Consider the following 12,991-nt stretch of genomic DNA (forward strand, 5'->3'; position numbering starts at 1 on the left):
TTGGCAGCTTTGGGCCTGTACTCACTGGAAGTTGGAAGAATATGTGGGGATCTCATTGAAACCTACTGAATGTTGAAAGGACTAGATTGGGTAGATGTAGAGAGCATGTTTCCTATGATGGGAGAATTCAGAACTAGAGGGCAGAGCCTCAAAATTGAAGGGTGACTTTTTAAAACAGAAGTAAATAGGAATTTTTTTAGCCAGAGAGTGGTGAATCTGCGGAATGCTCTGCCACAGACTGTGGTGGAGGCCAAATCCTTGGGTATATTTAAAGCAAAAAATTGATAGATTCATGATTAGTTGGAGCATCAAAGGATGTGGTGAGAGAGCAGGTTGAGAGAGCAGGGGGTTGAATGGCATCAGGGATCAGCCATGATGAAATGGCAGAACAGACTTGATGGGCTGAATGGCCTATGTCTTGAGGTCTAAAATAGGTTGATATGGGTCTGTTGGGGGCAGCGATGGCAGTCACAGTGTCCCGTCATGGAAGGCCGTCCCGGGCCCAATCAGCAGCAAGAGTGTGGCAGAGGAGGCCATTCAGGCCATCATAGTGTCTGTTATCCCCAACACCCCATCACCTCCCAATCTCAACAGCATGTGTGTTTGTTGTTCCTCTTTTTTCCTGTTCCCTTTTGTAATTTCCTCTTGCTTTTGACTGTATAGGCTCTACATTTTCCATTGCTGACCATTCCTTCAGGTAAGAGCTGGCTGTGAAACCTTGTATCGGTATGATCCCTTTACGTTTACTCCTGTATTCGACCCTGGTAGATCTCTGAGCCATCAGGATGACTGCAGAAACACAAGAGTTCTAGTCACCACCACCTTTTCACAGACAATTGAACACTGATGAACACAGCACAGGGACAAGCCATGCTGTTCACTGTGATACCAAATTGAACAACTCTCATTCTGCTGAACTGCTTCTCAACCCTTTCCAAACCTCCACCTCCCTCCCGTAACGTGGCCACCAGAAATCCAACTGGCCATCAGCAGGGGAATGGAGGGTCACAGAGCCTGGGCAGAATAGCAGTTCATCACGGACTAGATGGGCCAAAGGGCCAGAGTGCTCTACGACTCCCTTGCATCCTGTGATATACTGTAAATGACAGAGCTGCACAACTGAGCATTCCAGTATCAAAATCCCATTGTTTAATTCATAAATACACACAGAAATTTATTTTATCAAGTTAAGATACTTGACAGTAACATGAAAGCAGACACTGCTTTTCTTGTCAAAATTAATAAATTGCAATTTTTACACAATACAAATTGAGGGAGTAAACTCTTTTTCCACAAGCAGGATACATGCCTCTTTAGTAGGCCGCGTCGATCTCAGGTGATCGTGGGTTTGTGCCTCTAGTGGACTGTGTCCTCTCAAGCCTGGGTGGGAAGATTTGAAGAACCGGCTGTCGCCCATGCAGCAGGCTCCTCCTCTCCATGTCACTGACGTAGTCCAAGGGAAGGGCAATCACCAGTACAGCTTAGCACCAATATCATCGCAGAGGTTGCCAGAGTGAAGTTGAAGACAACATCAAACTGGCTTAGGGACCCTGGCTCTGGATTTCTTCCTCAGGGTTTACTCCCGAAGCCTCTCCCATGGGTGAGTATGGCCGCAAGGCAGCGGAGATTTAAAATCAGAAGTTTTCTTTGCCCAGGCAGGTTGCTATCCAAGGCTGACGAGCCCCACCTGCCCGAACATTACAGCAGTAATTGAGCTGAAGCCTCACCCACTTTCTTATAGGATCAGCAATTGACAAGGTTTCACGTTAAAGCAAATTGCAATCTGTTCTGTCTTCGACAAACACTACCTTTCCACAGAGCTCCCCATTTCCCTGTAAGATGGAAGTTATCTGTACTTAATTCACAAAATGTCCTAAAAATTAGCAAATGGTATCCATTTTCCTGGGTTCCTTTAAAGTTGTCATAGCCAGGTGGGTGGCAGGGTGGGGTGATGGTTTAGTGGGGATAAGCTCCCACTCCCTATTAAATGCTCCCAATATCGTGCATCTCAAATGACCTCTGACAACCAAGTCCAGATTCTGGTCATTACCTGTGGCTTAGCTACTGAGCTCAGTGAAACCATTTCTACCAATAGGAGAAGGGGAAAGGGCAGTTTACTGCTGCCTTAAAACCAATCGCTTCAGGAAAATGGGACTTGTTAGCCATGGTTGACAGTTCATAGAGAAGGAAAACTCTGATCTCAAACCTCTGCTGCCTCACAACTGAACCACTCATGGGGAGTAAATTTCTCCCTCTACTGAAGATAAAACTCATTACAGTCGACATGAATCTTAATATAATTAAATTGGAAGGAACAGTGTTTTTTTTGTAGAACAAAACGACCTTCAATTTTGAAAGTAAGCATCATAATATTAGATAAGGGAAGAAAAACACATCCAAAACAATTCTTGAAATATTTGCATAGAAGAAAAACAATCACCATCCTTAAATTATCCATTCTATCTTTTGTTACAAAGGATGAACAGCTCTGATGGGCAGAAGGGTGCAGAGTTGCCCATGTTCCCCCCCACCCGCCCCGGGAGAATCACAAACCATTACTGTTGCTATGCTGCTAATGAGAGAGAGAGATGTAAGAGAAAACATGCTGGAACATCTGCTACAGATAAGAGAGAGATGGGAGAGAGACTTGTTGATTCACCATATTATGACTTCTGAAAGACTTATGGCTTCTGAGAGGGTTGTTTATCTTAAACCATTCTGTTCATTAAAATTCCTCAGTGGACAGCCAGAGTGGGCTGGTTTGATTGACACAGCCATTCAAAATTGATTGACCCCGTGTGTAGGGATTAAAGTGAGGTCTGAGGAGACACCCCTCAGATACACCAGGAGACACTATTGAGCACTGATTGAGTGTTGGAACCCATGGGAAGGTGTGGGGCATCGGAGACCGAACAAAGAGATCGGTCACTTGAACTCACAGTGTTATAGCAGGGCCGGTAGGGGCTTGCGTGGTTGTCCACTCATGCCAGAGTGACGGGTCCACCACAGAAGAACGGTCTAGCTGAAGGACAGAGGGGTCATACCTGAATGACCAGAACAACAACGAAATGACGGATCAAGAACATAAAGGAAGGTTTGCCTGTCTGTAGCTGTTACTGCTCTCTCTCTCTCTCTCTCTCTCTCCAACGATTACAACACAACAACCAACATCTATCTCAGCACATGTGTTGCCTTTATGGCATTTGTTTAGTTTATTATATTTTCGCTTTAATAATTCGTTTGTTATCGTTTTCTAGTTAAAGTTAAGATTGTTTAAAGTAAATTCGTTGTCCGTGATATATTGTGGCATGCGATGACGTCACACCCGGTTTCGCCGCGTCTTGTGGGAAAATACCGGTTTGGAGAAACGGGAAGGAGGGGGCTCACATGTGCAGGATCAGTGCGAGATAAGTTTTCTTTCTACGCACTAGAAACATCAGTGAAGCAACGCCTTTTCACCATACGTTAATGTGGAAGAGTGAACAGTAAACGGTTAATCTTACTGGGACTGCCTCATTGATTGGTTTAAGCTTGGTGTTTAGTTCAGAGTTCTTTTACACCTGTGGAAGAACACTACAGCACGTATGAACTGAACTGAACTTTATATTCACATATGACAATTCATTATCCACTAGACATCGATAGAGCTTGTTTATTATTGATTAATATTATACCCACACTTTTAGGTTTATTATTACTAACGTGTATTATCTATATATTTGCATTATTGATATTGATTTGTGTATTTTACTAATAAACACTTTTTAAAAATAATACCACCAGACTCCAACGGATTCTTCCTTCTCTGCTGGTTAGATACCCAGTTACAGGGTATGTAATACTTTAAAATGTAAAAAAAATACAAGCAACTACTTACAAATCTTTACAAAAGCATATGGAACAAAAAAGAACAGTTAGTTCATTTAAATGCTGCAGAGAAAAAATTCTAGTTCAAAATTCTCTGCAGTCTTTCAACAGTTCTCCCATTATGTCTTCTGAGGTTAAAACCATCCAAACCAGTCTTCTTCAGAGATAAAAATACATTTTAAGGTAAAGACTTTCTATAACCTTCAAATCTTCCAATTTCATCACTCTTCATGCAACGAGACAATCAAACTGTTGTAGATCATTCAAACTTCAGGCTTCAGATTCGTCATCAGACTCATCAGACAAAGAGTTAATAAAACACAATGCTTTGGCTGGGTCATCAAAAGTACGAGCTCCAGAATTTTTGACAGAAAGCCTTAATTTGGCTGGGTATTCTAACGATGGGAAGAGCTTTTTTTGATACGCTAATCTCATAGCTGAGGCGAATCCAGCACGCTTCTTGACAATTTTAGGTGGAAAATCTTCAGAAAAGCAAATCGCCGAACCCTGAAGTTGAAAAAAACCTTTGTTTTCTTGCAAGCTTAATAATGTGTTCTTTGTCTCTAAAATGGAGAAAACGCACAACAATATGCCTGTTTTTACCTTCACCCAAAAGGTTTAAAGCACCACTTCTGTGAACCTCCGGGAGTTGTGAACAAACCTCCGGAAATAAAGACTGAAACATTTTAGCAAAATAATCCAGTGTGTCAGCAGATTCTGATTTCTCTTTTAATCCAACAATTCGAAAATTATTCCAATGTGACCGAGCTTCCAGGTCCACAATTCCTTGTGTGGTGAACTACATATACCTGTCTGGACACGCCCCCTGCTGACTGCTCCTGTGGCTCCTCCCACAGACCCCTGTATAAAGGCGATTGAGGCCTGAGCCCGGCCTCTCAGTCTCCAGGATGTAGTATGGTGGTCAACCACTGCTTGTTCCTTCTTCCAGTCAATAAAAGCCGATACCTCACCTTACGTCTCAGAGTGAGTTATTGATGGTGCATCACCTTGTTGAGCCTTTTCCAAACGAGAAGAAAGGACAGCCACATTTTGACTAACTTCTTTAAGATCAAGGCACAGGGAATCAATTTTTTCTTCAAATTCCTCTTTTAGTTGAGTTATTTCAGTGCCAATACTGCTGATTTGAGACTCTGATCTCTGCACCCAAGAAGGTGCTTCCAAGAGCTTGTCAGTTTTTTTAGACTTTCCGTTGGCTGGGTCCAGATTTCGCCTGATGCCTCTTAAAGTAGCCATAATTATAACTGCAGCTCTACAGATCCGACTGAATAAAGATGCAATTTCAAAGTTTAAGTCGGAAAAGGGAGAGATTAAAGGCGGACAGAAAGTGAGTGTGTCTTACGTGTCCGTGAGCTGGAGGTGGCCAGATCAGGACATTTAGAAATTGTTTCTGTCCATTCATTATGGACGTCAGAAGCAGGATAAATCTGATCCTGTCTATTCAATGTATTTGGAGTTTCAAAAGCCATTGAATAAGCACAGCTGCAGCACAATTTTAAAGGATTGTCAGGTAGTGGAGACAGACATAAATGGGTCATTTCTGGAGGGAGGAATGTAGGTGTTGAACATTGCCGTTGCCCCCATCTGGTCGTTCTCAGAGGTAGAGGAGGCCCAGGTGCAACCACTAATGCTGGAGGAGTTGCAATACTGCCCACCTCATCGGGGAAGGGCCATTTTGGTGATGGTGGACATGGAAGTGAAGCCACATTTGGAGTTTTGTTTTCAGTTTTGTTGTAGGAAAGATGTCATTCAATAGAAACGAGGAGATGGAGGATATTGTCAGGACTCAGGGGACTGAGTTATGGAGAGGGGCTGAACAGGTTGGGACTTCATTCATTGCAGTAGGAGACTGAGCGGTATATAATATCACAAGGGGCAGAGATACTCAATGTGCAGAGTCCTTTTCCCAGGATTAGAGAGCACAGGTTGAAGGTTAGAGGGGAGAGATTGAATAGGAACCTGAGGGGCAATGTTTCTATCCAGATTGGTCAGTATATGAAATGAACTGCCAGAGCAAGTGGTTGAGGCAGGTACATTAATGATATTTAAAAGGGATTGTTTCCATTCTGTTTGACTGTGAATTTGTGAAGAGGTTTGTTCTCCAGCAGTTGCCTGGGAAAGTCCCTGGGGATGGGAAGAAATGGGTGGGGAGAGATGGACAGACCAGGAAGTTGTAGACCCTGTGGAAAGCAGAAAGGGGTGGGGAAGGGGAGGACGTGGTGATTGTGGGATCACGTTGTAGTTGGTGGAATGAGAGAGGTGTGACATTCCGGAGTCCCATGTGCTGATTTTTACCAGCAAGAAGCACACACATATTTAATAACCTGCTGCTGCTGCTGAAGAATTATTTTTAGTCACTGGGCGCGTTTGATGACGGCATATTCAGTTGTTTCCTCAGTGACTTCAATTTTTGGAGCTGTCTTCTGCCGTTGGAACTGAATATCAGCATAAAACATCTCTGATTGCTCTGCCTGGAACAGAAAAACACAGATGTTTACAGTGCTGAAACAAACCACTTACCCCCTGGTTTATATCTGACCCATCCCACAGGACATTGCTACAATTGGCTACTAAAGACACGGTCTCTGTTGTAACCTCAGGGATCTTAGACACCAGAGATACTGACGATGCAATTAGTTTGAAGCAACACACACACTCCTGGAGGAATTCAGTGGATCGGGCAGCATCTATGGATGGGAATAAACAGTCAATGTTTTGGGTTGTGAGCTCTTCATCAGGGCTGTGAAGGAAGAGGGCAGAAGCCAGAATAAAAGGGGTAGAAGGGAGGTGAAGGAACACAAGATGGCAGGTGATAGGTGAGTCCAGGTTCGAGGGGAGGGTGAGAGAGATGGCAGTGGGGGTTAAGGGATGATGTGAGAAGCTGGAAAGTGATAGGTAGAAGGGGCAAGGGACTGAAGAAGAAGGAACCTGATAGGAAAGGATAGTGATATGAATAAGGGCTGGGGAACCAGGTAATGAGCAGATTATTAAGTAATTGACTTCGAGTTCTCTTTGTTCTATTAGGGCTTAATATAACAATCGAAGTAGCAGGTTTTGGCCTCATTCCTGATTTCCAAAGGAACTTTGGATTAAAGTGTTTGAATCCAACAACTCCCTTCCATCTCGTACGGTCATCGAGTTGTACAACACAGAAATACAGCCATGCTGACCTTTTCCCCATCGACTGAATTCCATTTGTTCCATATCCCTCTCTGCCTTATCTATTTGAGTGCCTGTTTAAATCTCTCTAAAATTACAAATTGTATCTGACTCGGGTATGTTGAAGAACAGAAAGACCTAAGGGTATAAGTACACAATTCCTGAAGGTGGTGATTCAGGTAGATATGATGGTGAAGAAGGATTTGGCACATCTGCCTTCATTGGTCAGGACATTGAGTGTTCGAGTTGCTTGGTATAATTGGGAAGGGCTGATGAGGCCAAAGTTGGTGAGTCAAAGTTGCAAAGTTCAAGGGAAATCTATTATCAAAGTACATTTATGTCACCATATACAACCATGAGATTCATTTTTGAGGGCATTCGCAGAAAATGCTAAGAAACAAAACAGTCAGTGAAAGACCTCACCCAACAGGATGGACAAAGAACCAATGTGTAAATTAGAACATGAGGTGAAGAGTCCTTGGAAGTGAGTTCATAGCTTGTGGGAACAGTTCAGTGATAGGGCAAGTGACGTTATCCCCATTAGTTCAAGTTTGGAGTTTGAAGGCCCGTAAGATTGAAGATTGAAATCGGTGACTGCAGAGATTGCAGTGACTGCCCAAAGGTCGAGTCTGTATATGCGGGATAGGGACTGGAGGTTCAAGTCCTAACATCTGAGAGTTTGAGAGTCTGGGTCAACTGGACACCCAGAGGCTGCCTTTCCTGGGGTTGTCAGTGTGAGACTCTGGGTTCAAGGATTGGAAGCCTGAGGTTGTTTGCCTGTGGGTGTGTGAGATGATGAGAGTGTAGATAAGGGGCTTGTTTTGCTGTTGCCTTGCTGCTATTGTGTCATTCAGTGTCTTGTCTGACTGCATCACTGTGTAGTATGGAACCTACAAGTCATCAGACCACAAGAGCCTATGGAGGATACTGAAAACTGCCGAGAGGATCACTGGGACCTTCCTCCCCTCTATTTGTGACATTTATCAGGAGTGTTGCAGACGAAAAGCTTGAAGCGTTGTTGAGGATCCCCATCACCCATCCCACAATCTACTTTACTCTCTACTGTCAGGAAGGAGGTACAGGAGCATCAGGACTGGGACTGTCAGACTTGGTAACAGTTTCTTCCCTCGGGCTGTGAGACTAATGGATACCCTGTCACCACTGAGGTCTCGTCACCAGGACAGTGAGCTGTTTATTGTTTACCTGTGCTGCACTCTACATGCATTCTGAATAATATTTTATTAACGCATTGATCGTAATGTTTGGTTTATTTGCTGTGTGATATATGTGTTGTGGGTGCACCGTGGTCCGGAAGAACATTGTTTCATTTACTTGTAACAACATACAGTCAGCTGACAATAAACTTGAACTTGAACTGAGTTTTGTTGAACGTTGTGGGCTGGTTATGTTGGTGCCAAATATACGGTAATACTTGTGGGCTGCTCCAGCACATCCTTAGTTGTTAATGTATGTTTTGATGTGCATTGATAAATAAATCTGTATGAAAAAATATTTCCCTACAAGATTATACCTCATAATAGTTTGGCCCAGAACAGTTTACACGTAGATATTTAAAAAATTGACATACAGTATGGAATAGGCCCCTCTGACCCCTCGACCATGAAACTGAGCATGCAGGATTTGTCCAGAATTTTGTGTGTATCATTCAGTCCCTGTCTCTGTTTACAAAATGATATTAATGCTATGGGAACAGTTCATAGAAGTTAAACAGGATAAAACTGTGAATGGGCATGTTGTCTCAGCAGGAAAGAGGGGGGCACACTAGGCAAGGTTCAGTTTAGAAGAGAGAAGGATTTTGACAGGCAAGATGTTCCTTTGAATGTGACTCAAAATCACTCAGCCCAACACTGAACTGATTTCATAATCAATAGACACATTTTCAAAGATGCTACAACTCATGTTCTCAATATTTATTGCTTAGTTATTATTATCATTATTATTATTTTCCTCCTCTTATATTATTTCCACTGTTTGTTGTCTTTTGGACTTTGGTTGTTTGTCCATCTTGTTGTCTGTGGTTTGTCATCTTTGTATTTACTGTGAATGGCCACCTGAAAGTGAATTTCAGGGCTGTTATGGGACAGATGTGTACTTGGAAAATAAATTAATTTTGAATTTTGAAGGAAATTCTAGAATTAGCATCACTGGTTAAAATAAGAGTAGTCCATTCTGTGAACAGCACACAGACAGTCCCTTTGGCCCATCGAGTCCATGCTGAAACAATTTAAACTGCCTCCACCCACAAACCTGCTCCACATGGGCTCATAGCTTTCCACACCCTTGCCATCCATGTACCTACCCAAACTTCTGTGAAACCACCTTCAGCAAGTTATGGATCTGTATTCCCAGATCCCTTCGTTCTATCGTATTCCTCTGTGCCCGATCATTCAGAGTGCAAGACCCATCCTGGTTGGTCTGACTGAAGTGCAAAACCTCGCGTGTCTGCACAAAATTCCATCCGCCATTTTTCAGCACATTTTTCCGGCTGACATGGATCCTTCTGCAAGCCAATACAACTTTCCTCACTGTCTACTATACACCCAATCTTGGTGTCAAATTTGCTGATCCAGTTTATCATTGTGGTGAACTATATGCCTGTCAGGACACGCCCCTGCTGACTGCTCCTGTGGCTCCTCCCACAGGCCCCTGTATAAAGGAGATCTGCGGCCTGACGCTTGGCCTCAGTCTCCAAGACCTTGTATGATAGACACTCACTCCTGGTTCCTTCTTCCAGTCAATAAAAGCCGATATCTCGCCTTACGTCTCAGTGTGAGTTATTGATGGTGCATCAATCATCCAGATCATTGACACAGATGGTAAACAACAAAGGAACCAGCTCTGATCCCTGCTACACATCACATGTCACAGGCCTCCAGTCAGAGAGGCAACCATCTGCTACCACTCTCTGGCTTTGATCAGCAGCCAGTTTGGACATTGGAAGTTTGGAGAAGAGGGGACTTCAATCAGATCTACTGCTCGAGGATAAAAGGCAATAGTGGGTCACGACAGAGAATAAGAGCGTTAACCAGCAACTATTCAGCATTTGGGATTGATTAGTAAGAGCGATTTAAAGGAAGGCGGGGAAGCACAGTGGCTGTCGTTGCAGCATCCGCCAGTCAGAGTGGGCAGGGTCTGTGTGGTCAGGGTCTGAGTGGGCAAGGTCTGAGTGGGCAGGGTCTGGGTGGTCAGGGTCTGAGTGGGCAAGGTCTGAGTGGGCAGGGTCTGGGTGGTCAGGGTCAGAGTGGGCAGGGTGAGAGTGGGCAGGGTCTGAGTGGGCAGGGTCTGAGTGGGCAGGGTCTGGGTGGTCAGGGTCAGAGTGGGCAGGGTCTGGGTGGTCAGGGTCAGAGTGGGCAGGGTCAGAGTGGGCAGGGTCAGAGTGGGCAGGGTCTGGGTGGTCAAGGTCAGAGTGGGCAGGGTGAGAGTGGGCAGGGTCAGAGTGGGCAGGGTCTGAGTGGGCAGGGTCAGAGTGGTCAGGGTCAGCGTGGGCAGGGTCTGAGTGGGCAGGGTCTGAGTGGGCAGGGTGAGAGTGGGCAGGGTCTGAGTGGGCAGGGTGAGAGTGGGCAGGGTCAGAGTGGGCAGGGTCTGTGTGGTCAGGGTCAGAGTGGGCAGGGTGAGAGTGGGCAGGGTCAGAGTGGGCAGGGTCTGAGTAGGCAGGGTCAGAGTGGGCAGGGTCTGAGTGGTCAGGGTCTGTGTGGTCAGGGTCAGAGTGGGCAGGGTGAGAGTGGTCAGGGTCTGTGTGGTCAGGGTCTGTGTGGTCAGGGTCAGAGTGGGCAGGGTCAGAGTGGGCAGGGTCTGAGTGGGCAGGGTCAGAGTGGGCAGGGTCAGAGTGGGCAGGGTCTGAGTGGTCAGGGTCTGTGTGGGCAGGGTGAGAGTGGGCAGGGTGAGAGTGGGCAGGGTCAGAGTGGCAGGGTCTGAGTGGGCAGGGTCAGAGTGGGCAGGGTCAGAGTGGGCAAGGTCTGAGTGGGCAGGGTCTGGGTGGTCAGGGTCAGAGTGGGCAGGGTGAGAGTGGGCAGGGTCTGGGTGGTCAAGGTCAGAGTGGTCAGGGTCAGAGTGGTCAGGGTCAGAGTGGGCAGGGTCAGCGTGGGCAGGGTCTGAGTGGGCAGGGTCTGGGTGGTCAAGGCCAGAATGGTCAGGGTCAGAGTGGTCAGGGTCAGAGTGGGCAGGGTCTGTGTGGTCAGGGTCAGCGTGGGCAGGGTCTGAGTGGGCAGGGTCTGAGTGGGCAGTGTCAGAGTGGGCAGGGTCTGGGTGGTCAGGGTCAGAGTGGGCAGAGTCAGAGTGGGCAGGGTCAGTGTGGTCAGGGTGAGAGTGGGCAGGGTGAGAGTGGGCAGGGTCTGAGTAGGCAGGGTCTGAGTGGGCAGGGTCCGAGTGGTGTTCCTGAGGTGCCAGTGAAGAGAAAGCAAAGGAAAGAACAGATCAATATTTGTCATTGTCTTCTTTATATCTGCTCAGCTTGGACAGTAGAGATGTCAGGCAGGATAGTGAAATGCTCCTCTTGGTGGATGGGGGAAGACAGGGGAGGTCCAGTGTCCCTGGGGACTACAATGGCGAGAAGAGCATCCAGATGCAGCTTCTAACAAATGGCATTAATGAGCTGGAGCTGAACTGGATGAAGTCCAGATCATTCGGGAGGCTGATGGGGTGATAGTTAGAACATATAGAGAGGTAGTTACACTCAAGGTGCAGGGCACAGGAAACTGGGTGACAGTCAGAAAAGAGAAGGGGTTAAGGAACCAATGCACAGTACCTCTGTGGCCATCCCCCTCAACAACATGTATATCACTTTGGATACTGTTGGGAGGGAGGATGAAATAAAAATCTTCAGATACATAAAGTGTAAAAGCGAGGTGAAAGTAGATATTGAGTGTCTGGAAAACAATACCAGAGAGGTAGAAATGGGGGACAATGAAATGGCTGACAGACTAAATCAGTATTTTACATCAGTCTTCACTGTGGAAGACACTAGTATGGTGGAAGTTCCAGGTGTCAGTGGTGATGAAGTGTGTAAAGTCACCATCACTGGAGAGAAGATTCTTGGGAAACTGCAAGTTCTGAAGATAGAGAAGTCACCTGGACCAGGTACTGTACACCCAAATGTCTTGAAAGAGGCGGCTGAAGAGATTGTGGAGGCATTAGTAATGATCTTTCAAGAATCACTAGATTCTGGAATGGTTGGGGAAGGCTGGAAAATTGCCAATGTCACTCCACTTTTCAAAAAGGGAGATAGACAGTTGAAAGGAACCTCTAGGCCAGTTTGTTTGACCTCAGTGGTTGGGAAAATTGTAAGAGTGAGGTTCCAGGGTACTTGGGGGCAGATGATAAAATAGGCTGTCGTCAGCATGAATTCCTCAAGGAAAAATCATGCCTGACAAATCTGTTGGAATTCTTTGTGAGAAATAACAAGCAGGATAGACAAAGGAGAATCAGTGGATGCTGTGTACTTGGATTTTCAGAAGCCTTTGATAGTTGCCACACGTGAGGCTATTTAATAATAGTATTACAGGAAAGATTCTAGCATGTATAAAGCAGTGGCTGATTACAGGAGGCAAAGAGTGGGGAAAAAAAGGAGTCTTTATTTGTTCAGTCCTGATCAAGAATCTCAGCCTGATACATTGGCTGTACACTATCTTTCTGCCTGTGACTTGGTGTTCCACAGGGGTCTGAGCTGGGGCTGATTCTTTTTATTTCATTTGTCATTGATTTGGAATATGGAATTGGTGGCTTTGTTTCAAAGTTTGCAGGTGATATGAAGGTAAGCAGAGAGGCTGGTAGTTTTCTAAAGGGAAAGAAAATACAAAAAAACCCTGGTGCAAAGGGAGCTGGAAGTCTTTCTGCAGGACTCACTGAAGATGAATTTACAGGTTGAGTCTGTGATGAGGAAGACAAATGCAATGGTAGCATTCATTTCAAAAGCAGTATTGTGAGCAGT

At 45.4% G+C, this 12,991-nt stretch overlaps 1 protein-coding gene across 1 annotated transcript in view; it reads right to left on the reverse strand.

Moving 5' to 3' along the window:
• Nucleotides 1-1,255: 1,255 nt before the first annotated feature.
• The window catches only part of LOC132402582 (uncharacterized), a 104,523-nt gene continuing 92,787 nt past the window's right edge, over nucleotides 1,256-12,991 (reverse strand). Inside the window, exon 7 of the mRNA XM_059985477.1 lies at nucleotides 1,256-6,356. Within this exon, the coding sequence (XP_059841460.1) occupies nucleotides 6,240-6,356 (117 nt within the window). The 3' untranslated portion in view covers nucleotides 1,256-6,239. The remainder of the gene's footprint in view (nucleotides 6,357-12,991) is intronic.

Source organism: Hypanus sabinus, chromosome 12 (assembly GCF_030144855.1).
Source record: "Hypanus sabinus isolate sHypSab1 chromosome 12, sHypSab1.hap1, whole genome shotgun sequence".
NCBI classification, from domain to species: Eukaryota; Metazoa; Chordata; class Chondrichthyes; order Myliobatiformes; family Dasyatidae; genus Hypanus; species Hypanus sabinus.